Source organism: Opisthocomus hoazin, chromosome 5 (assembly GCF_030867145.1).
Source record: "Opisthocomus hoazin isolate bOpiHoa1 chromosome 5, bOpiHoa1.hap1, whole genome shotgun sequence".
In the NCBI taxonomy this organism is placed as follows: domain Eukaryota; kingdom Metazoa; phylum Chordata; class Aves; order Opisthocomiformes; family Opisthocomidae; genus Opisthocomus; species Opisthocomus hoazin.
The window spans coordinates 84,019,900-84,043,835 of record NC_134418.1 but is presented as its reverse complement, the minus strand read 5'-3'; the positions used below and the strand labels follow the sequence as shown (position 1 = coordinate 84,043,835).

At 50.7% G+C, this 23,936-nt stretch overlaps 2 protein-coding genes across 2 annotated transcripts; both read left to right on the top strand.

The window, feature by feature from the left end:
- The first annotated feature begins 549 nt into the window (after nt 1-549).
- SRD5A3 (steroid 5 alpha-reductase 3) lies at nt 550-10,685 on the top strand. The gene is made up of 5 exons (XM_075421982.1): nt 550-749; nt 4,871-5,022; nt 5,434-5,628; nt 8,146-8,268; nt 9,022-10,685. The coding sequence occupies exons 1-5, from the start codon at nt 550-552 to the stop codon at nt 9,279-9,281; spliced, it is 930 nt and encodes a 309-aa protein (XP_075278097.1). The 3' UTR covers nt 9,282-10,685.
- A 710-nt stretch (nt 10,686-11,395) lies between these two features.
- On the top strand, nt 11,396-22,784 carry TMEM165 (transmembrane protein 165). The gene is made up of 6 exons (XM_075420150.1): nt 11,396-11,601; nt 13,022-13,247; nt 15,561-15,736; nt 16,559-16,741; nt 20,392-20,497; nt 21,851-22,784. Exons 1-6 carry the CDS (start codon nt 11,425-11,427, stop codon nt 21,925-21,927), a joined length of 945 nt encoding a protein of 314 aa, XP_075276265.1. The 5' UTR covers nt 11,396-11,424; the 3' UTR covers nt 21,928-22,784.
- The last annotated feature ends 1,152 nt before the right edge of the window (nt 22,785-23,936 follow it).

The following is a 23,936-nucleotide window of genomic DNA, read 5'->3' as shown; positions in this document are numbered from 1 at the left end:
GAAAGGCGCTTTTTTTTCCTTTTTTCCTTGCCGTGACCAAACCTGTTACACTATTAGGATAAAGTGGTGAACATGGGAGCCTGCGTGACGTGAGGGAGCTGGCTGACAGCAACCGAGAGGAGCCCCAAAGGGGGAACTCGGTGCGAGCGGCGGCTGCAGGGAGCTGCTCCCCGTTACCGCAGCGGACCCCGGCCCCACCTCCCCGGCGCTGCCGAGCCCTCGGCCCCTTCCCCGCCGCCCCAACCCCGTGAGGGAAGAAGCGATAGCGGCGCAGCCCGAGCTAACGCTACACGCTCAGACTCCCCACCCCTGCGCCGGCCGCCTCAGCGGGCGGGAAGCGGAAGCGAGGCCGCCGGGCCCTGTGGGCGGGGCCGGGGCGGGCTCCGGGGGCGGGGCCGTGGCGATGCCGGCGCTGGCGGCCGCCGAGCCCTGTGGGCGGGGCCGGGGCGGGCTCCGGGGGCGGGGCCGTGGCGATGCCGGCGCTGGCCGCCGCCGGGCCCTGTGGGCGGGGCCGGGGCCGTGGCCGGGCAGGGGGCGGGGTCGGGGGCGATGCCGGCGCTGGCCGCCGCCTGGGCGCTGCTGGCCGCCGCCTTCCTGGTGCCGCTGCTGCCGCCGGCGCGGCGGGGCCCGGCGCGGCCGCCCGGCGGGGTCTGCTCCGCCCTCCTCCAGGATCTCATCCGCTACGGGAAGACGAAGCGCGGCGGCGGGGGGCGGCCGGCCTGGCTGCGGCTGCTCCAGGTGCCCAAGAGGTGAGGGGAGGCGGGGGGGGGGTGCCCGCCGCCATCTCGGCGCCTCGGGCCGCAGTGCGGTGTGCGCAGGGCGGCTGGGTCAGCTGGAGGTGCGGGGGGAGGTTCGGTGGGGCCGGGCGCGGCTGGTTCTGGAGGTTTTGTTCTGCTTTTAAAGGTGGGAAGCCGAGGAGGTCAACAAGTTCAACAAGGGCAAGGGCAGGGTCCTGCACCTGGGGAGGAACAACCCCAGGCACCAGTACAGGCTGGGGCGGACCTGCTGGAGAGCAGCTCTGTGGAGAGGGACCTGGGTGTGCTGGTGGACGACAGGTTGACCATGAGCCAGCAGTGTGCCCTGGCTGCCAAGAAGGCCAATGGGATCCTGGGGTGCATCAAGAGGAGTGTGGGCAGCAGGGCGAGGGAGGTTCTCCTTCCCCTCTGCTCTGCCCTGGTGAGGCCCCATCTGCGGTGCTGTGTCCAGTGCTGGGCTCCACAGTTCAAGAAAGATGAAGAGCTACTGGAAAGAGTCCAGCGGAGGGCTGCGAGGATGGTGAGGGGACTGGAGCATCTCTCCTATGAGGAGAGGCTGAGGGAGCTGGGCTTGTTCAGCCTGGAGAAGAGAAGGCTGCAAGGGGACCTTATCAATGCCTCCAACTATCTGCAGGGTGGGTGTCAGGAGGATGGGGCTAGACTCTTTTCAGTGGTGCCCAGCGACAGGACAAGGGACAACGGGCACAAACTGAAGCAGAGGAAGCTCCAGCTGAACATGAGGAAGAACTTCTTCCCTCTGAGGGTGACGGAGCCCTAGCACAGGCTGCCCAGGGAGGCTGTGGAGTCTCCTCCTCTGGAGATATTCAAGCCCCGCCTGGACGCGGTGCTGTGCAGCCTGCTCTGGGTGACCCTGCTTCGGCAGGGGGTTGGGCTGGGTGACCCACAGAGGTCCCTTCCAACCCCAACCATTCTGTGATTCTGTGGGTGGGGGGGAGACTTCGCAGGGATTAAGCAGAAAGCAAAGGACTGACTGTCAGAGGCCCAAGGCAAGAACACACCCAAGGACATGTAACCAGCACATCCTAAAGCAGTGCAGATAAACCAGCAGACACCAAGAGAAGGAACCTGAGCAATCCACAGACTTCTCAGTGAGCCAACTCATGAGCACATACGGAAGGAAAGACTCAGAATTCATGGAAAGGACACTAAGAACTCCCACCTCTACAGGCACCAGGGACCACCAGAGACCATCGCGAACCCCAGGGAACCCCAGTCCCCTCCTCATCCTCGTAGCCCTCCGCTGGACTCTCTCCAGTAGCTCAGCAGGGATTCTTTATTGCGGCGCCGGGCACACGGGAGATCTCTCCTCCAAACGTGCGCCCCAGACACCCTGTTGCTTCAGGTGAAATACAATCACATATGTAAATATTCATTATATTTCTAAGAGCTAATTAGCATATGTAAATAGCTTTCACACATGTCTGTTAGCATCTTTGGGTCGTCTTCGGGGGTCCCAAGATGAAGGCCCATCCTCTTCATCACGCTGTTCACGGATTGACATTTCTTTCTGTGCAAACTCAGTTCCAGGATCATGTCCATCATGTCCTTCAGGGTGTTTGGCTCCGGTCTTGTTGCTGTCTTGGTGCCTCCTGATCTCTAGCTTGGCGCATTTGCCCTCCCAAGGCCGAGCTGTCTGGAGAATTATTTAGGAGTCTCTTTTATCCCACAATTATCCCAATTATTTGCTGACAACCAAGACCACTTCTGTTTCACTTAATTATTTTGTCTAACGACTAAGTGATAGCTTGTGCCCATGTCCTTCCACTACATTCCTTAATGAGAAAACAGGGATTGGTGTAACAGTTACATCGTTAGATCATTATGCATGCAGGAATACAAGTTACAGGACTAAAGACTACTGAAAACTAGAAAATATTAAGGCTTTTTTGTTATAGTTTCACGTTTCTTACAATCCCCTCTATCAGGACGGGACTGGAAGGCTGCTCAACCCCAAGATCTGATTGCCCCCAACGTAGGCCAAGCTCTTTTCAGTGGTGCCCAGTGACAGGACAAGGGGCAACGGGCACAAACTGAAGCAGAGGAAGTTCCAGCTGCACGTGAGGAGGAACTTCTTCCCTCTGAGGGTGACGGAGCCCTGGCCCAGGCTGCCCAGGGAGGCTGTGGAGTCTCCTTCTCTGGAGATATTCAAGAGCCGCCTGGACAAGGTCCTCTACAGCCTACTGTAGGTGACCCTGCTTTGGCAGGAGGATTGGACTAGATGACCCACAGAGGTCCCTTCCAACCCCGACCATTCTGTGATTCTGTAGCAATCTTGTTATCACTGACGGAGTTTATATACATAGCTTTCAAACCAAATGTTGAAAAAAAAGTTTTGTGACACAGCGTGTTATTGATGGAAACGTTGCAATCCAGTATCTTGGTGATCAGGCTTCTGGTTACAGAAAATACCCAGGGATGTGTTTAAGCCTTGCGGTACCCCCAGTGGAAATAAGGGCTCGTAAAGGCTTCGCCTTAATTGCAGTGCACTGCAAAGTGCCACATTCTTAAGGTAGGTTCTCCTTTGAGCTGGCCTTTCTCCAGCAGAAGTTTCCCGCCGCTCCTCCTTAGGGAAGATGGCATCTGGAGAACGTGGCTTTGTCAGGGAGTTGGTCCTGAGCTCTCAACAGCTACAGAGCGATTCTGTTACTCAGGTCGTGAACCTGTAACCCTGCCAGCTGAAAGAACAGAGAAGATCCTGACAGTAGCCATCGAGGCATTTTCTGTTCCCATTCATCTGCGTCTTGTCTCCAAGCAAGCATTGCATTTTCACTAGCCTGGGCTTGTTTTTAAGTTTGCCATTCCATCTTGTCAAATGTTACATGATTCATTTTGGGTTGGTTTGGTGAGTGGTGAACGTTCCTTTCCTTGAGGGATGGCACGCGTACTTACTGCAGTGCTGGATCGCTCTGCAGGTCAGATCCATCCCCGGTGTAACTGGGATTGCTGGAAGCTCCCAGGGCATGTCTCTGCTAAGCTGGCAGGGCTGGTCTGTGTGCTGGCAGCAAAAAGCAACGCGCGTGGAGAAAGTTCTCTGGTGAGTAAGGAGACAGAAGTCTACTGAGTGACAGGACAGCAGGGAAAGAGCTTGAACCTTGGAGGTGGCGATGGGTTTTCATCAATGTACAAGTTCTGGTTGTCTTCTAAGCAGAAAGTGAGGGAGAGGGGCTAAATTTTACTTCTGCCGTTGCGAATCAGCAGGGCAAATGTTGCTATCTCTGTCTGGTAGGAGAAGGAACTGAGGAGGAGAAGTGATCGTCCGAAGGGGCTACCAGCCACGCGTGGGCAAGGTGCTCTGGGGTGTTTAAGCACCGAGGAATACCTTTGCAATGTCTGGTTGATGCTTTCTTCTCTTTAGTGCAGCTGTGGTTAGTAAGGTAAGCTAAGTTAGAGGTTGTTCCAGGCAGCGTTTCGCTGGGGGAGGAAGGCGTTAGGGTCATTCCTGCTTGGTACCACTGGACTTCAAGAAAGATGAGGAGCTTTGTACCACTGGACTTCAAGAAAGATGAGGAGCTACTGGAGAGAGTCCAGCGGAGGGCTACGAGGATGATGAGGGGACTGGAGCATCTCTCCTACGAGGAGAGGCTGAGGGAGCTGGGCTTGTTCAGCCTGAAGAAGAGAAGGCTGAGAGGGGACCTAATAAATGGTTATAAACATCTGCAGGGTGGGTGTCAGGAGGATGGGGCCAGACTCTTTCCAGTGACAGGACAAGGGGCAGCGGCACAAACTGAAGCAGAGGAAGTTCCATCTGAACATGAGGAAGGACTTCTTCCCTCTGAGGGTGACGGAGCCCTGGCACAAGCTGCCCAGGGAGGCTGTGGAGTCTCCTTCTCTGGAGATATTCCAGCCCCACCTGGACGCGGTGCTGTGCAGCCTGCTCTGGGTGACCCTGCTTGGGCAGGGGGTTGGGCTGGGTGACCCACAGAGGTCCGTTCCAACCTCGACCATTCTGTGATTCTGTGAGACTCCTGAGTTCTCTACTCATTGACCTGGGGACCAAAAAGGAATGTACTCCCCATCAGGCACGCATATCCTGCAGACCATTTCCAACTAAGGAGCGATGAGAACGTTAACGAAGACCCTTTTTGTTCCCACAGGTGGTTTGCTCACTTTTATGTGGTTTCTGTGCTCTGGAACGGCTTTCTGCTGATCTTGCTTTTCCGAGCCGAGTTCCTCGGAGGGTCGCTCCCATCATGGATCCAGCACGTGCACCGTGCGCTTGGCAGAGAGTCTCAGAGCGAGGACACTGGCAAGTATTCGGTTATTACGATGCAGCCATGTCAATATTAGAAAGCTGCACTACCGTCCTGTGCTGAATTTGTATTCTTCAAGTTCTACTTCATCAGCTGCTTTTAAACTAGGCTCTGGGTGACTTTCCTGGAATACCAAGTCCCTTTGTCATCATTCAAGGCATAAATCATTCGAATTTAGGGATAAGATGGCTTTCAGCAGTCCTTTTAGCAGAAGGGGCCATTCACACCTCCTGGAAGTGATCTTTAGCAGAGCCTCGCACATACAAATATTTTCCCCAGTGCTCAGTTAATTTAAAATGAGGGTCAAATTTTGCTGTGAGGAGGGGAAAAAGTAGCCTTTTTGAAGTGCTGTCGAGGTTTGCTTGTTCATATCTGTCTCAAAGTTGTTGTTTTTTATCTGCAAGCAGATAGCGAGCGCTTCTCTGCGCTCCTGGTTCTCCTGCTGCTTTGGCTGCATAGCTGTCGAAGACTTGCAGAATGCCTCTGGACCAGCGTGTTTTCCAACGGCGTCATTCATATCGTGCAGTATGGCTTTGGCCTTGCTTACTACGTTGCCGTTGGCTCAACCGTGCTATGTCAAGTGCCTACTAACGTCAGGAGAGGTAAGTGCCTGCTCAGTTTTCAAAGGTGGTTTTGCTCCCGTTTGTTTCCACCGTGGCAAATGGTTTCGTAGAGGGCTGCTTGTGTGAGAAATGTGTTGACCGGTGAGAGATGAAAATACTGGCATAGTTCAAAGTCACTACATATCAGTGTATCATAGAATCACAGAATGGTTTGGGTTGGAAGGGACCTTAAAGAGCATCTGGTTCCAACCCCCTTGCCATAAGCAGGGACACCTTCCACCAGACCAGGGTGCTCAGAGCTCCATCCAACCTGGCCTTGAACACTGCCAGGGAGGGGGCAGCCACAACTTCTCTGGGCAACCTGGGCCAGGGCCTCACCACCCTCATGGGGAAGAATTTCTTCCTAATCTCTAATCTAAATCTGACCTCTTTTAGTTTAGAGCCGTTCCCCCTTGTCCTATCACTACACACCCTTGTGAAAAACCCCTCTCCATCCTTCCTGTCAGCCCCTTCAGGCACTGGCAGCTGCTCTAAGGTCACCCTGGAGCCTTCTCTTCTCCAGGCTGAACAGCCCCAACTCCCTCAGCCTGTCCTCGTAGGAGAGGTGCTCCAGCCCTCAGATCATCTTCGTGGCCTCCTCTGGACCCACTCCAACACATCCATGTCCTTCCTATGCTGGGGGCTCCAGAGCTGGACGCAGGACTCCAGGTGGGGTCTGACGAGAGCGGAGTAAAGGGGCAGAATCCCCTCCCTCGCCCTGCTGGCCACGCTGCTCTGGATGCAGCCCGGGATACGGTTGGCTTTCTGGGCTGCAAGCATATCGTATGATCAACCAGCATTACACACAAACACAGACACTGACACACACTTCCACGTTAACCATCGCTGTTCTTGCCTGAAAGACATCTCACGTAGATACTTTCAAGATCATGACCGATCAGTTTTGCGTTGAGATACGTATGCTTTGTGAAGGACAGTAGTAGGTACCAGTTCTCGAATGCCACTACGCACCTTCAGTTCTCAAACTGGAGGTTGGGTTTTTGCTGGAAGCTTTCCCGTGAGATGGGTCTGCAACGCTGCCTTGGCCTGCTCCTTTGTTTTCCATTGAGAACTCGCCACTGCTCTGCCTGGCACCAGTCAGTCTCTTCTTTCCCTCAGTGCTGTAATGTCTCCATTAACACAGCAGAAATTTGAATTATATGACTTGTTTCTGCCATCACATTCCACTGAGTCTCACAGCTGAGCTGCTGTGCCCCTGCACAGGTGAACCGTGAGCTGGTTCTAGCACTTCTCCCGTGACTGATTTTTCGAAGGTGGCCATTCCCAAGTATGTGACTTCAGTGAGGTTTTTAACCATTTCCAGCCACGTCAGCTGTAGTTCAGTCCAGTGACTTTTTTAAAAGAACCTTCAGCTCTCCTATGTGTAGATAAAGCCTTTTTCTTTCTGGACCTGTCTTCTACTTTTCGCATCTTGTAGATTCTTAGAGATGGCGTATTGGCTTGTACGTTGGAAATCGTCCTTAATACAGGCAACAGTTTTCTGAAGGCCTAAGTGGCTCACGCTGTGCACGTGTGTGTGGATGTGCGTACGTATTTCACTCACTGTGAACCAGCCAAAAAACTGTGTACTTCTGTGTCAACCTGAGCCATGACAACGACTTCAGTTAGGATGATAAGAATTCACAGAATCACAGAATAGTAGGGGTTGGAAGGGGCCTCTGTGGGTCACCCAGTCCAAACCCCCTGCTGAAGCAGGGTCACCTACAGTAGGCTGCACAGGACCTTGTCCAGGCGGGTCTGGAATATCTCCAGAGAAGGAGACTCCACAGCCTCCCTGGGCAGCCTGTTCCAGGGCTCCGTCACCCTCAGAGGGAAGAAGTCCTTCCTCATGTTCAGACGGAACTTCCTGTGCCTCAGTTTGTGCCCATTGCCCCTTGTCCTGTCACTGGGCACCACTGAAAAGAGCTTGGCCCCATCCTCCTGACACCCACCCTGCAGATATTTGTAGGCATTTATAAGGTCCCCTCTCAGCCTTCTCTTCTTCAGGCTGAACAAGCCCAGTTCCCTCAACCTCTCCTCGTAGGGGAGATGCTCCAGTCCCCTCACCATCCTTGTAGCCCTCCGCTGGACTCTCTCCAGTAGCTCTTCATCTTTCTTGAACTGGGGAGCCCAGAACTGGACACAGTACTCCAGATGAGGCCTCACCAGGGCAGTGTAGAGGGGAAGGAGAACCTCCCTCGTCCTGCTGGCCACACTCTTCTTGATGCACCACAGTGTTGAATATTGTGGTCTTAGACTACGTATCTGCTGTACCTCATGCTGTACCTCAAGCTACTGGATTAAAGACTAGATATTTTTAGTATAGAACGGTTAAGGGAAATGAACTACCAGCTGAGCACTGTGATGATGCAGGATTTAAAAGCATCTTTCAAGGGATTAGAGGCTCGCTGCTAGAATTTTGTAAGCCAGTAACATTTGAAAAGGTGTACAGTGTTTTGGGATGGTGCTTGGGAAGGCATTTCCTGGCCGTATATTAATAGAACGTATTTCACTCAGGAAAAGAGCTTTCCGTGCAGATCTCCTGGTATCACATTATCGGAGTTGTGATGTACATTTGGGCCTCTCATCACCAGCACAGGTGTCTCGTGATTCTAGCTAACCTTAGAAAAAGTAAATCAGGTAAGAGTCTTCATTTCTGCCAACACTTCACTTAGATAAATTGTTCCTGGTTGTTTCGGTAGGCTTCTGTAGCTTCTAAAACCTTAAAACATGAGTATTTTTCAGTGTGGTGCTCTCTGTAAGACTTCCAGTAGATTAAGCGAGGCTGTTTGGAAGAGAGGTCAGATGGCCGAGTCGGTGGGGCGTGTGTGTCTGTGTCTCAGTATACGTAGTTTTACAGAACTTAAAATCACAGAATCACGGAATCACAGACTGGTCGGGGTTGGCAGGGACCTCTGTGGGTCATCCAGCCCAACCCTCTGCTGAAGCAGGGTCACCCAGAGCAGGCTGCAGAGGACCTTGTCCAGGCGGGTCTTGAATATGTCCAGAGAAGGAGACTCCACAGCCTCCCTGGGCAGCCTGGGCCAGGGCTCCGTCACCCTCAGAGGGAAGAATTTCTTCCTTCTAGGAACTAGGAAGGTCTGGCTTCTAGTATCCTAAGGACAGGCAAGTGCTAATGCTTAGGACTTGTGCCACTGCTCAGGGACCTCACTTCTGTCTCCGTGAGAGCTAAAAATAGGTGCTACTCTTTGTTTGCACAAACAGCCAGAGGTGGCATCTTCTTTCGTTACAAAGTGCAAAGGTGCCAGATCAGGTGGAGGTGGATGATGATGATGATGATAACTTCAGTGAGCACGTTGTTCTGTAACTGTGAGTAGAAAAGTTTGTTTAATGCATGTTGTTCTCAACTAATTTCTTTCTGTTTGCTTGCAGGAAAGGTCGTAAGTCTGAGCCACAGCGTACCTTTCGGAGACTGGTTTGAGGGAGTTTCTTGCCCTCATTATTTTGCAGAGCTCCTCATATACGTGTCTTTGGCCGTCACGCTTGGATTTCACAACGTGACGTGGTGGTGTGTAGTGATGTATGTTCTTTTTAACCAGGCACTGGCTGCGGTTTTGTGTCACGAGTTCTATCAGAAAAACTTCAGCTCCTACCCAAAGCATCGAAAAGCATTTATACCATTCGTTTTTTAGAATATTTCTTCTGAAGTATCTTTGATGCAAACTGGGAAACGTTTTCTATAAGGGAATAAGAGGTTTACTGTTTACTAAAGCCAAGGTAAAATCACACATTTTCTCCAATACTAGCTTTTAAAAGCTCGTCATTTTAATGATAATCTCATCTGTGTCACCAGTTTGTGTGGGGAAATGTAAGGTCTCTGCATGTTGTACAAGCTAAAAAAAAGGTTTACTGAAGACCGTAATTCAAATTGAGGAGATTCTAATCGTCTCTTTTCTGTTTTATAATTATATCTTATGCATAAAACACTTGCTGCTGTGCAGCATACACATAAAAACTGTGTAGTGAAAGGAGGGTGCAGGGAATCATTTGAACTGCTGTATTTCATGCCTTGTCTAAGCCTGTTTTTTCCCTAGTCTCTTTTCTCTGAATCACTTCAGAGGGAGGCAAATTGTATATTGTCTTTCTGTGCTTCCCTGTTGATAATTAAAACCAGCCACTGCTTTATAAGTGCAAGCACAAGAACTGGTGGAGAAGGCTGCGGTGGAGGAATGACTCATGCTCAGCAGTGGAGATAAACAGACCTGTTCTCTGCATCGTCTCTTCTGCACCAAAGTCAGTATTCATTGACGAAAATGCCTTTTTATCCCCAAACTGGGAAAATCATGGAGGGTTCCATGTTCAGAGAGGCAGTAGAAGAGAATTTGCAGAAAATGAATGGCCTTGGTTGCGGTTCTGTCATCCTTATTGGAGGTTACTGGAATCCCTCGTGGGTTAGAGGGGGCAGAGATGCAGGGTGACCGTAACCATGGCTACACCAGTTTTTAACGAACTGCCCAGGCAGAGGACACACAGAAAGCAGCACCTGACAAGCTCTGCAAAGAAATTTCTGTGCTGGGGAGGTGATGTCACTCACTACAGGACTTTTTTGCACTTCACCGTGGAGCATTTTGCTCCTTTTCGTGACAGCGAAGTGAGTGATCCGTTTGCGTGATGTAGCACACGGACGCTGGTGTTCCAGCGTGTTTTCTACTTGCGTGCGTGTATTATTTTGTACATGAGAAGAATTTTTACATACAGAACCACAGAATGTTCAGGGTTGGAAGGGCCCTCTGGGGATCATCCAGCCCAACCCCCTGCCCAAGCAGGGTCACCCAGAGCAGGCTGCACAGCACCGCGTCCAGGCAGGGCTGGAATATCTCCAGAGAAGGAGACTCCACAGCCTCCCTGGGCAGCCTGGGCCAGGGCTCCGTCACCCTCAGAGGGAAGAAGTTCTTCCTCGGGTTCAGCTGGAGCTTCCTCTTCTTCAGTTTGTGCCCGTTGCCCCTCGTCCTGTCACTGGGCACCACTGAAAAGAGTTTGGGCCCATCCTCCTGTATATCTGATGGATTATCTTAATTAAAACGCTTTGTTACAAACCTTCCCTTTCCACATTGTGTGGAAAATCGAGCTGTGCATTTCCAAAACACTTCTTCGTTGCGCCTCTCCACTCTTCCGTACCTCCGGTTCGCGCGGAACGTAACCCTCTCTTGGGACAGCGTCTTTCCTTATTATTTTTAAGTGATTCTCAGGGCCTGCCCCTGAGTTATTCCCTGTTTCACCGGCCTTCTCGGCCCCGTTGATCAGACTGTTAATTGCTTCTCGGGGAGAAGCACTGGGGCGCACGGCCCTCGCAGCGCCGCTTCATCCTTGGGCTTTGAGGAACCGGCATGGGCCCAGGCCGTTCCCCTGCCATTTTCTTCGCCTTCTTAGGCCGCTGGTTTCCTTCCCGTCCCTCAATGCCCTTTCCCTGCCCTGAGGTAACGCGGGGCGGAGGCGGGACGCGCCCCGCCTCGCCCGGGGAAGCCGCGCAGCCGCCCCGCCCTCGGCGCCGGGAGCCGGGGAAAGGGGTTAAGCCATGGCCCGGGCGTCCCGAGCGCCTCGGGGTTCGCCGCGACCCGTCGCGATATCGCCGGGCGCCGTCGCGATATCACCGGGCGTCGCCGCGATGTCGCCGGGCAGCCGTTTCGAGGGCGGTGGGCGGGGCGTTCCCCCCCTCAGAGGCGCCGGCAGCCAATCGGCGCGGGGCGGCCCCGCCCCCCGCCAGGGCCCGGCCGCCGCAGGAAGCCGCGGAGGGGGAGGCTGGCGGGGGCCGCGCGGCTGAGGCGCTCGGCCGACATGGGTTCGCCGCCGCCGTCCCCGCCGCTCCCCCGGGCCGCCGCGCTGCTGCTGGCGGCTTCGCTGCTGCTGCTGGCGGCCCCGGCGGGTTTGCGGGCCGCTCCGGAGGAGGAGACCGGCAGGAAGAAGGAGCCGCCGCCGCCGCCGGCCGCGCAGGGAGCCGAAGCGCGGGCTGAGGTGAGGCGAGGCGGGGCCGGGCCGCGCCGGCTGCCTGCGCGGTTTCCCGCCGATTCCCTCAGGCGAGGCGGCTCCCGGGCGGCGGGAGGGGCCCGGCGGGCAGGGCTCCTCGCTTCGTAGAGGCCACCGGGCCGCTGAGTTCCCTTTCTGAGAGGGCAGAGCGTAGGTCCGACGTGAAAAACAGGCGAAGGCTTAAAATAAATATCTGTATACCCCGCTTTCTTGTATACAGAGGGGCTGAGCGGACCTCTGCAGCTCTCCCTCACAGAAGGAGATGAAGGCAGGCTCTGCTGCCGCTCAGAAACCTCACTTCCCCCCCCCCCGCCTTCCGATATTTAAGATTTAATACTTTTTAAATGGCGTTCGTGGTTATGGTATCCTAGCGCCGGGTGATCACGCAGAGGGATGGAAAAAATTACCAAGCGTATGGCTTGATGTAGCGCGGGAGGCGTGCCACGTCTTAAATCCCGAACCCCCAAATTTACGGCGTTGCTCAAGGTGAAGGAGCTCTGGGAGGTCGCCGTCTGTCACACAGAGCACAGAAGCTTTAAAATATCAAAACTCGAAACTTGCAGCGCTGCTGGGAGTGGAATTCTGGGAAGCTGTCGCTGAAACACGTCGCCGTCTGTCTCTGCGGGTAGGTGTGCTCAGACAAGCCTTGGCCGTCTTGGGTCAAGCACGTGAACCTCGACTTCCTCATTTTATGTCTGGCTTTTGCCTGTCGATACCTTAATCTACGTGAAAGTAAACACGCCGGTGAGTAAGCGAGGTCTGGAGTGTGCTGCTCCGGTTTGACCGCTGGAAAGTCTTGAGGCGAGGTTTCAGCCAACGCAGAGCGCGTACAAAAAAAAAAAAAAGCTGATAAAAACTTGTGCAAAATCTCAACGTGGCAGAGATGAAAGGGTTCCGCAAGGGAAGAAAGCGATTCTGACCATTTTTGAAAGGACTTTGTATTTCTCCGAAGCTATCCTAGTCGCCCAGGATAGTTCTTCTTTTAGTTTGAAGAGCTTAATTCTTAATATTTATATCAGAAAATTGCTTGTTTGGTCAAGGTCATAAAGTAAATAGCCAAGGATTGTAAAGGTAGTGATATTAGAGCTGAACTAAAGCAGCTTTCCCCATGTTTTGTTGTACTAGTGGTTCTTACCTGCTGGTAATGGCGTGCACGGTGAAGCGCTGCTTTAGTAATCGGTGCACGACCTGAGCTTCTTGCTAAGTGCCTAACTAGCAATTTGAGGTAGGTGGCAGCCAGCAACTGGTTAATGATCGTTAATGCTGCGTGAGAGGCGCGTACTTAAAATGTCATGCTACGCAGTGGGATGTGACAGGAGAAAGACCAGGCGCGGTGCTTCTGCGAACGGACTGTTCAAGCCTAATTAACTGGTGGGTTTTTTGTTGTTGTTTTGTCCCCTTCTTACAGAAGGGCTCCTCGCCGGCTGCTCCAGTTCACCTCGTCAATGATGAGTCGGCTGACAAGACTAATTTGGGCTTTATTCATGCGTTTGTGGCTGCTATATCGGTCATCATCGTGTCAGAACTGGGGGACAAGACCTTCTTCATTGCAGCCATCATGGCAATGCGGTACAACCGTTTGACTGTACTGGCTGGTGCTATGCTTGCCTTGGGACTGATGACGTGTTTATCAGGTTAGTGCTCTTTTCGTTTCGTCTCTTGGAATGTGCTGGGTCTGTGTTTATCAATTTCTTAACTGAAATTAAAACAGAGGTAGTGGGTATGTGCAGTTTTCTGTCCTGAGGAGAGTGGGAAGGTTTTCCTGGGGACCATGGCTCAGATTGAGTCTCTAGGCTCTTACCTCTAACGAGGTGCTTGCGCTCCCAAGACCTCGATATCAATTTAAGGAAGAGGAATGGGATTGGGAACCGAAGCGTTTTGCTTTTTTGGGTCACTGGCTTCCTTTTTATTTTTAGCTCCTGGTAAATTAGTGTGCCTAAAGGGAAAGTAGGAGTGACTTCTGTTTCTCCTCCTAAGGCGAAGGATTCTTAATATGATAACAAATTTCCCTCGTCTGACTTGTGTCCCTGTATGTGGAGCTGTTTGGATTGTGCTGGGAGCTGCGCAAGCGGGAGCCGGCGTTCTGCCGTCGTCCTTTGGGATGGGTGGTCCTGGCAGAGCCAAGAGCTGGGGTGGGGAGTGAGGTGGCACTTGAGGAACCTGTAGCTGTGGGCGCTTACGCAGCCATCATCGTCAGATGGAGCAGCCTTCAGGTAGATCACACGCAGCATAAATTTGGTTGAATGTGCGCTAATTTCTAACCATGCCCATTCCGGAAATAATTGTTCATCGGTTTATGTGCGCTGGAGGCGGCCAGTTAACTGGCCTCAGGCTTCTCGGCAAGTGTTTCTGTGAATGGTTTTTGAACTTGTAGGTATTGCTATACATCTTGCTGCAATTATTACTGCAGTCTTGGAGCAGTTTCCCTTTGCGCTGTGTGTAATGATAGCCTTGTATGAGTTTCTTCTGTTACTCACCTAATACAGGGCTTTGACGCTGCTTCCACTTCGGCGCTGCTTGCTTGGTTTCACGTTACTTAGTTCTGCAGGTGATGCACTAGTATGTGTATCTTGCAGGCTCTTTGCTGCTGCCCCTTACAGCTCTCCCGTTTTCTATTTGGAGTCTTTCTTCAGATCTTTCTTGATGCTTTTTTGTAAAAGCTTCCTTTTCTGCTTTATCCCCAGTTTAGAGGTTCCCAGCTATTTCTTTCTTTTCATAAAGGAGCCTTTTTTCTTTTCGTTTTTTTCTTGTCTCCTTCTTCCCTCTCTCCGCTTCTCTTATTTTATACAAGGTGTGTCTGGAAACTCCTGGGGTTTTTGCCCACCTTGATTTCATGCAAATGTGCTTGCCTAAGCTCACTGGCTTGAAGTAAATACTACTTAAGGTGTTTTTACTAACAGTACAGCCTCGTCAATTTTGATCTCATAGTCTTGCTTTTGGTAGTGGCAGTGCTTATTGATTTCCATATCATGTAGTAACTTCTGAGTGCATTTTTCCACTAAGAAAGTGTGTTCATGAAAACACATATACTTCCTTTTAGCTAACTGCACATGGAGTGAAACAAGAGACAGTTGTGAGTGCAGGGTCCAAGCAGCCTTGAACGTTAGGTGTGGAGCTTTAACTTCCTCTCATTTAGAAAGGCCTATAAGCACGTACTTTGTCATGAATAAATATTTCTTGTTCTTTGAGAACTAGTTTTGGCTTAGTTTGATGGCCTTCGATACCCATAGAAGTAGATGCACTGTGGAGGTAGCTTTTTGGTCTTTGAGTGGCATCCGTGCTTTTAAATTAAAGGAAGATCAAAGTTGGTCATGTTGTGTGTTTGTGGGGAGTGTGGGAGAGAAGGGAGTACTAATGTGCAGGTGTTTGCACTTGGCAAAAGAAGGCAGATGTGTATTCATGCAGCTGGATGATTTTTGGGTATGTCTAGGAGATTGAACTTGAACAAAATCATCTTCTAATTTTATCTGATAAATGAAATCATTGGAAAGAGATGTTACCCAATATGTAGTCTGACAGAAGAATTCACTTAACTGGTATACACCGTGACTAATCCAACGTGGTTACAGATGATAATTTTGTGGCGTGCTCGGAGAAAGCCAGGACTTGCATAGTCCTTGATGGGAAAGATAATGTTGCTTGGCCTGGCTCTTGGGAACAGCAGCACATCAGCTTTGCCCGGTGTGCCTTGTCTGTGTGTTAATGCACTTCAGTCTCTGGTATGGCCAGTAATGGTCGGAGTTTCTAGAGCACTGTTATCTTGGGGGGGGGGGAAGAGAAAAAAAAGAAAATTATATAAAAATAACAAAAGATGCAACATTTATTTATCAGTGGATATTTGAATCGCAGACTTTGCTAGTGAGCATTTCTTAGCTATGGGAAAAACAATTATGATCCTCCTCGTGCTTATTTTTTCAAATGACACATTTGTTTTGTTTTCTTTTCAGTTTTGTTTGGCTATGCCACCACAGTTATTCCTCGTGTATACACATACTATGTGTCAACAGCACTGTTTGCAATTTTTGGCATCCGAATGCTTCGGGAAGGTTTGAAAATGAGTCCAGATGAGGGTCAGGAAGAGCTGGAGGAAGTTCAAGCAGAAATTAAAAAAAAAGATGAGGAAGTAAGTCATAAAGTTTCTGTGAATTACGGCTGACGAAATAGTTACAGCCATGAAGCTGCGGAACGGCACTGTCATGTTTGGGGTGTTCAGCTGTGTCTGTAATCTGACCCAGAAAACGTGCGGTAAATGGGACAGAAGTGGCCCCTGGAGGCCATTTCAACAGGCCATTCCAGTTCTGTGGCAAGCCTGGCTTCTCAGGAGGGAAGGGACTTTCTCCATAGAGTTCCTTTCTTTTTATTTTTTTTTTTTAATGCATTACTACCAGAGAGACCATCAGCAGTTTAGTCTTGCCTCTGCTTTTTATTTCTCTTTATGGACAGGCAGAATGCTGAGGTTTGTAGTGTTGCAGCAAAGGTCTCTGTTACAACAACTTTCTAAATATACTGTTATCCTTCTAAGGAATAGTATGTATTAATATTCTTTGTTTTAAGATTTTTTTTCTTTTCCATTAATTTTCTCAAATCCTAATTTGAGAGCCACCACGTGGGCAGAGGGGGATCCCTGCTTTAAAAATAGGAAGAAATCTGTTGTTAGAAACCAGGCGTCATTCGTGCTGGAACTGCTGCGTGAGTGCGAGCAGTGCAAGGTGGACAATAACTGGAGGTTGGAGGTGGTTACAGATATATGTGTGTGTGTGTATATGTAGCTAGTTTTTTTAAATGGTGTCTAATATAAATAATACATGGATAATGCAGCAGTCAGTGGCTGATAACATTCCAGATACCAAGTGGCTAGCTTTACAGTTTAAGTATTTCATTTGGGTTGTTTGCATGACATTTCTAATCTTATGGTTGGTTGTGTTTTTTCCCTTGTCCTCCACAGCTTCAGAGAACTAAACTGTTAAATGGGCCAGGAGACGTGGAGTCAGGGCCAGGCACCACTATACCTCAGAAGAAATGGCTGCATTTTATTTCTCCGATCTTCATTCAAGCTTTTACTTTAACGTTTTTAGCAGAATGGGGTGATCGTTCCCAATTAACAACCATAGTCTTGGCCGCCAGAGAGGTGAGTGTTGCAAAACGTCGACTGTTCTTTTGCCCTCTTTGGGTTGTCACAGGGACGCCTGAGAGACAGAACGCTCTCGCAGGGGGTATCAGGTTCTCACCTGCTGCCTTGCTGTGCCTTCGTTGGCGTTACAGCTGTGCCGGGATCTCAAAATAAATGCACTGAAGCTTTAGTATTAAAACTATTGTTACGTGATTGGGACTGCACAGGCATTTCTGGAAATAGTTGGTTTATATCATGCAGCTGAATACAATTGCTGTTTGTTACAGCGTTGAGAGATGCTACAGAATGGAAGTTTCTTTGATCTGTGTGGTCATACAGTTATAACACAGTAGCTTTAAAAAGAGACCTTCATCTCAGCAAACTTAAATCTGTTAAAAAGATACCTCTTTTTAAAAATCTGAGCGAATAGGGTGCCATATATAGCACTAAACCAAACTCTAAACTGCTATGCAGTAAGTAATCACAGAATCACAGAATAGTAGGGGTTGGAAGGGACCTCTGTGGGTCATCTAGTCCAACCCTGCTGCTGAAGCAGGGTCACCTACAGCAGGCTGCACAGGACCTTGTCCAGGCGGGTCTTGAATATCTCCAGAGAAGGAGACTCCACAGCCTCCCTGGGCAGCCTGGGCCAGGGCTCTGTCATCCTCAGAGGGAAGAAGTTCTTCCTCGTGTTCAGCTGGAGCTTCCTGTGCTTCAGTTTGTGCCCGTTGCCCTTTGTCCTGTCGCTGGGTACCACTGAAAAGAGCTTGGCCCCATCCTCCTGACACCCACCCTGCAGATATTTATAAGCATTTATTAGGTCCCCTCTCAGCCTTCTCTTCTCCAGGCTGAACAAGCCCAGCTCCCTCAGCCTCTCCTCGTAGGGGAGATGTTCCAGTCCCCTCATCATCCTCGTAGCCCTCTGCTGCACTCTCTCCAGTAGCTCTTCATCTTTCTTGAACTGGGGAGCCCAGAACTGGACACAGCACTCCAGATGAGGCCTCACCAGGGCAGTGTAGAGGGGAAGGAGAACCTCCCTCGTCCTGCTGGCCACACTCTTCTTGATGCACCCGAGGATTCTATTGGCCTTCTTGGCAGCCAGGGCACACTGCTGGCTCATGGTCACCCTGTCATCCACCAGGACACCCAGGTCCCTCTCCGCAGAGCTGCTCTCCAGCAGGTCCGTCCCAAGCCTGTACTGGTGCATGGGGTTGTTCCTCCCCAGGTGCAGGACCCTGCACTTGCCCTTGTCGAACCTCATCAGGTTCCTCTCTGCCCAGCTTTCCAGCCTGTCCAGGTCACGCTGAATGGCAGCACAGCCTTCCGGTGTGTCTCAGCGTGATGATTGGAATGCATATAGCTATTATATTTAAAGGAAAATTAAGGCTTATAGTCAGCCTTTTAATAAACCTAAGTGGCTTGCCTGTGCTCTTTCATGCATTGAGATAATTTACGTTTTTGCCCCAGGGCTCGTGCTTCTTCCTGTGCACTTCCAGACCTTCCGCAGGGATAAATCGGGGCTGTGTCACGAAGGAGGCCGTAACCTGTCGGAACCTCCTGTCTCCGTCAGAGCGTGGGGAAGGTGCTTGGAGCTAGCGAGGCAGGGACAGCGGGACGAGAGGGCGATCTCGCTGTTCGGGCATTACATGCCGCCTTGGGAAATGAGGAATCATTACTGCCTCTGACCGAGCTTTTGTACGGTGCTGGGCAAGTTGCTCAGGTCTTCTCACGGGTGGTGCTGACTTCTGGTGTTCATTTTCTGAGCGTCCCATTAGGTCTGGTTTGCGAAGCGCTGAGCATTGCAGCTAAAGACCATGGGGTGCTGCGCCTTTCACGTACGAAGTGTTGGTATACGCGCTACAGAAACAACTGCTACAGAAAATGAGTCGAAGAGATCCTGATTGTGGCTTTCAAAATCAGTGAATGATTATGATCTGGATCTTTTTTCATTTTCTCTGTAGGATTGTTTCATACCCCTTTGTTTCATAGTATGTTCAGATAAATCCTTGTCTGTGAAGTACTAAGATACGTAGCAGGAGCATTACAGAAATGCTCATGAGCAGAGCAATTACATGGAGATTTGAGCAGTGTGGTAAGCCAGCTGTGGCCATACATTTTTCAGTGAAAAGCAAACCGAATACTGTGTGACTGCTCATTAAGTGAGCAGCATCCGTCCTGTCACTGCAAACAAACAGGGCTCCTCTGGAGGGAAAAAAAAAAGGGTGATAATTTGGCTGTCTCGGTGCCTGCCCCAGGGGAATGAGTTCGGTCTGTCTTTGTGGACCCAGTGCCGACCACAGTCCTTAAGAACTTGACTTCACACCTTAGTAGTTTACTGTGTGTAAGAGTTGTTCATCTGTTCAGGCAACAAAAGGAAGCTCTGTGGTGTCCTGCTAGACTGGCTTTGCCTCAGCCGCTGTGTCCGAGCACTTCTGCTCCTGGAGAGGCCGCGCTGAGGGAAGCCGTTGCAGCTTGTCACCTTCCAGGGACAGCCGTAGGGAATGGCCTGGGGGGCGAGACCCACCCTCTGCCAGCGAGAGCTGCGCCGGTAGCTGCTCACGGCAGGGAGACGAGGATTTCCAGGAATCTTGATCCTGGAGGTTGAGTTGTGTTCCACTGGCACAGCCCTGCTTCCGACCTGCCCTGCTTGGTGGCTGCCTACCTGTGCTCTGCTTCGTTGTCGCCACGCTGTCTCGCTGGCTTGTGGTTTTTGTTCTTTTGGCCAGTCAGCGTTCTCTTTTCTTCATACCCTATCATTTCTGAGGCAGTTTTGCTGTGTGCCTGTTAGAGATTTCATGCATTCCTCGTGTGACAGCAACACCTTTTTTCGCTCTTGGAGCTTAAAGTCTCACTTAGAGATGTGCAGGGGACTCAGCTCCACTTTCCCTCATTCATCTTTGTGCAGCAGAAAGCCACGCTCCTACCTTGCCTTCTTTATCGGTCACCAAAAGATGGTTTTCAGTTCCTAGTGCTGAAGCCTTTGGTTTTATGTGGCGTGCAGTACCTGTGCTGCCCTTAGCAGTGTAATTTGTAAGCAGATCTGAGAAACCTCTTTACATAGTGGATTTGTTCACATATTGAGTAGCTGCTTGTTATGCAGTGGTGTGAAAGCTGTCGTTGACAATAAACTTTGAAAACAGTTTATTATCACCTGGACTTAAATTCTTTCATACTTCCCACCTTGGGTGGTTGGGGGGAGAGCGTCGAGCACAAGCTTGTGAAGCTGGACAAAGGAGTTGGAGTGCTGTAGCTGCTGAAAGCTCTCTCATTTGCAGTTCATGGATTTACTTTTTCTTTATAATGAGGCTGGTGTTCTTCCAGCTGATGCATACTGTGTTTCTCAACAGCTGCCACCTTCCCTCTAGAGGTTGCTTAATTGTTTAAGTACAGCAGAGCAGTTTCTGGATCTGTATTTAACAACTTGAAGATGCTTCTTGGCTGAAGCACGCCGTCTGCTCCCGTATTAGTCAGGTTTAGCTTCGAGCCTGTCTCGCTAGCTGACGTACGCTGGTGCTGGCCTGTAAGGGCAGCGGAGCAAACGCCGGCGAGTCTCCTCCGCGCTTGGCAGCGTGCACCCAGGGAATGGCGGCACTGCTCCGCGGCAGGGCGTTGCTCGGTCTCCGGCTGTGCTGATGTTTCCCTCCTGTGTTTTGTTTTTTTTTCCTCAGGACCCCTATGGTGTGGCAGTGGGAGGGACGGTGGGACACTGCCTGTGCACTGGCTTAGCAGTCATTGGAGGGCGAATGATAGCACAAAAAATTTCTGTTAGGACTGGTAAGTGAAAACTCCCTCCAACCAAAACATGTGTTAATGCTGGTGATGTTTGGTGTGTGAATGACTGCGTGCTTGGCAACAGTGTTTCTCAGAACTTCTGGAAAACCCCAGAACTTTAATTTTTTGGGGGTCTGTGCTTCCCATCCCACCTCCTGCCCTGTCCTACGGTCAGCTCCCCTCGGAGAGCGGCCCTGCAGGATGCTTAATTGCACTTAAAGGCTCACCGACCCTGATTTAGGGAATGGGTGGTGCAGCTCTAGCGATGGGCGCAGGTGAAGCACCTTTAGTTTCCCTGTTAGCTGGCTCGTAGGAGCGCGGAGGAAGGAAACGCAGTACTTTGAACAGTCGGTATGTGTTGTTTGACAGTGGATAATAGAAATTCTGTCGCAGTTCTGGGCGCAGACCTTCAGGTGAGCAAGAGAACAGCACGCATACAAGTTACGCCAGCCATGTAAAAGCTTTAACAGCTGCTCTGTGTGTGGCAGAATTGTTTTTCGATTGTACCTCCTGTCTGTAACAGGAAGGACCGGTACAGTTACATTGGGTTGGTTTTTTCCCTTCAGTTCGGTTGCAGCTTGCTTCAGCTGTCAGTCCTGTGACGCGGTGAGATTTTTTGCTCCCAGGAAGGATCCTGTGAAGCTGCTGCCTGGAAATGTTCGTTCAGAGTTGTTTTTTTATTTTTTTCCTGGAGTTGCAGAGGTTGTAAAAAAGCAACTTCACCGCAAAAAGCGAAACATGCGTTCGGTTGTGCGTGTTTGCCAAGGAACTTGACGATGAGGTGCTGATCTAACTATGATTTAATATGCTCCTCATAAGCCCGGCGTGGATATTTGGCCACAGGAGTAGCCTTACCAGCTCAGACTAAAGATCCGTCTGTCCCGTTAGCGGTGCTTTCCTGAGCGCTCTCCCCGCCTCTAGCAGACTGTGGCTGTTGCAAGCAGCTAACACTTCTGGTAGTGCCTCTTTCAATATAGTTACCTAAACTCTGCAAAAAATGCCAATTAGCGTGTCGCTCTTACCTGATGGTTTGCTCCAGCGTGAGAATATTGTATCTTATTTTCCCCACGCAGCCAAATATTCAACAGCAGGCGTCGACCTCGGTTTTACGCTAGCTAAAGTAATCAAACGAAGCTTCCTCCCGAGGACCGGGATATATTCCTGTGGATGCAGTTAGATGAGGGGCGTGGGCATCCTGACACTGGGCTAGAAACAGAGTCCCCTGTTGGCAGCATGAGTCTTAAATGTCTGATTCCCAAATAACCTGACTTGAAAAACAATAAAATCTGTAATGTGTCATGGAAGATATTTAACTTTCGGTATCTAATTTCTTTTTGGTTTGTTCTTTCTTTTCAGTGACAATCATAGGAGGCATTGTCTTCTTAGCATTTGCATTTTCTGCACTATTTATAAGTCCAGACTCTGGTTTTTAAAATTCTTCAGCATTGCAAAAGAACAAGGATCGGAAGCATCCAGCAGCTGTCCTTGTGCCTTTTTGTATATAATGTACAGAATTATAGCTAAACAAGCACTGAAGATGAGACACTGAACTTTTTATAGCAAATGACTCACGGGACTGATGTGTTCGTGGACAGCTTCTGCAGCGGAGAGCTGCGTCTTGGCTGCTCGGTTTGCCCTCTGATGCCTGCGCCCACGGTGGGGTCGCGTGGTTTTCGTGCTCGCTGGACCTGGCTCAGCTGAGTTTGGAGCATCCACTCTCGTAAAATACCGAGACGTCCTCTTCTCTTCCTCTTACACACGGCCACCTTTCCTGTTTCTTCACGAGCTGATTCTTGAGGCTTCCGGAAGCAGACGGCGTCTTGTTCCGTGCTGCTCGACACAAGGCGTTAAGGAGAAAACCGCCGGCTCCCGCCTCAAGGACTGGCGGTTCCGGGGCGTGCCCGGGGCGGCGGGAGCCGAGCAGCCAGAAACCGGGGAGCAGTTCCCATGCCACTGAGTGGCTGAGCCACCGACAGAGAGTTTTATAAACTTAATTTAGAGGGAAAACTTCTTAATCAGGGATTTTTATCAGGAAATTGATGTGTGGTGATTAACAGCCTACCGTGTTCAGTATGCAATCTGCCTGGAGCTAGGACTATTTGGCTTTTTTTTTTTTTATTATTTTGAAACATTAAAGTATAAGGAAAGTAATAAAATGGTCCAGCTTAACAGAGTTCCAGGCCCAGGATTGAACAGTAATGGAATTCTTTAGATTTAGATGTGTTCCTATTTTTGTTTCTAGGAATAGAAATGTAATCTGGAAGAGTAATAATAAAATATACCGTCTCCATTGGCGTTGTTTTTGGTATTGTTTGTGATGGTTCCCCTAATTCCTGCTGCGAAAGTTTACCTAGAGATTATGTCCTTAAGGTGGGGGAAATTACTAAATTTGTTTCGGGTTCTGATAAATGCCGGTGTTACACTGACTTGGAAGATGTTGGCCGTGGGTTGCAGAAATATGTGCTTTATTTTGCTCTTTAGTGATGATTTATATTCTGAGCTAATGGCTTAAATAATCCACTACGCTCTGCTCGTGTGAAACAGAAGATATGGTTCCTAAAAGTATGAATCTGCCTTTTACTGAAGCTCACAGAGCGGTCCCTCGTCCTCCCCTTGGGTTCCTCTCCCTTCACGCCTCTTTTCTCCCAGCCCGAGACCGCCGCGGGGCCGGGCGGTGCCTTTCCCGCGCAGTGGCACAAGAGCAGGCTCCGATTTCGGGCTCCAGGGCTGGAGGTCCGTGCCCCGGCCTGAAGGCAGGCTGCTGCTGGGCGAGGCACCGCCTGGGTTTGCTGGTGGGGGTTCGGGGTTGGGGTTTGGTTTTTTTTTTTCTTCCTTTTGAAGGCTGTGTTTTGGCGCCTGTGTGGAGGGTTTTGTAGCAGAGGACATGTTAGAACAGGGCAGGACCAGGGAAGAGCCTGAACTCGTACCCGTTTACTGGACGGCTGCTCGTTGCGTTCATCAAAAGCGGTGCTGCGGGGCTGCAGCACGCTCGGACGGATGCGAGCTTGTTCAGCCTGGAGAAGGCTGCAAGGGGACCTTATAAATGCCTACAAATATCTGCAGGGTGGGTGTCAGGAGGATGGGGCCAAGCTCTTTTCAGTGGTGCCCAGTGACAGGACAAGGGGCAACGGGCACAAACTGAGGCACAGGAAGTTCCGTCTGAACATGAGGAAGAACTTCTTCCCTCTGAGGGTGACGGAGCCCTGGCCCAGGCTGCCCAGGGAGGTTGTGGAGTCTCCTTCTCTGGAGATATTCCAGACCCGCCTGGACAAGGTCCTGTGCAGCCTGCTCTGGGTGACCCTGCTTCGGCAGGGGGGTTGGACTGGGTGATCCACAGAGGTCCCTTCCAACCCCTACTATTCTGTGATTCTGTGATTCTGACTGCGGTGCTGCGGGCCGTACCGCTGGAAATTCTTGCTCAGAATCCAAAAAGCCAAACCCC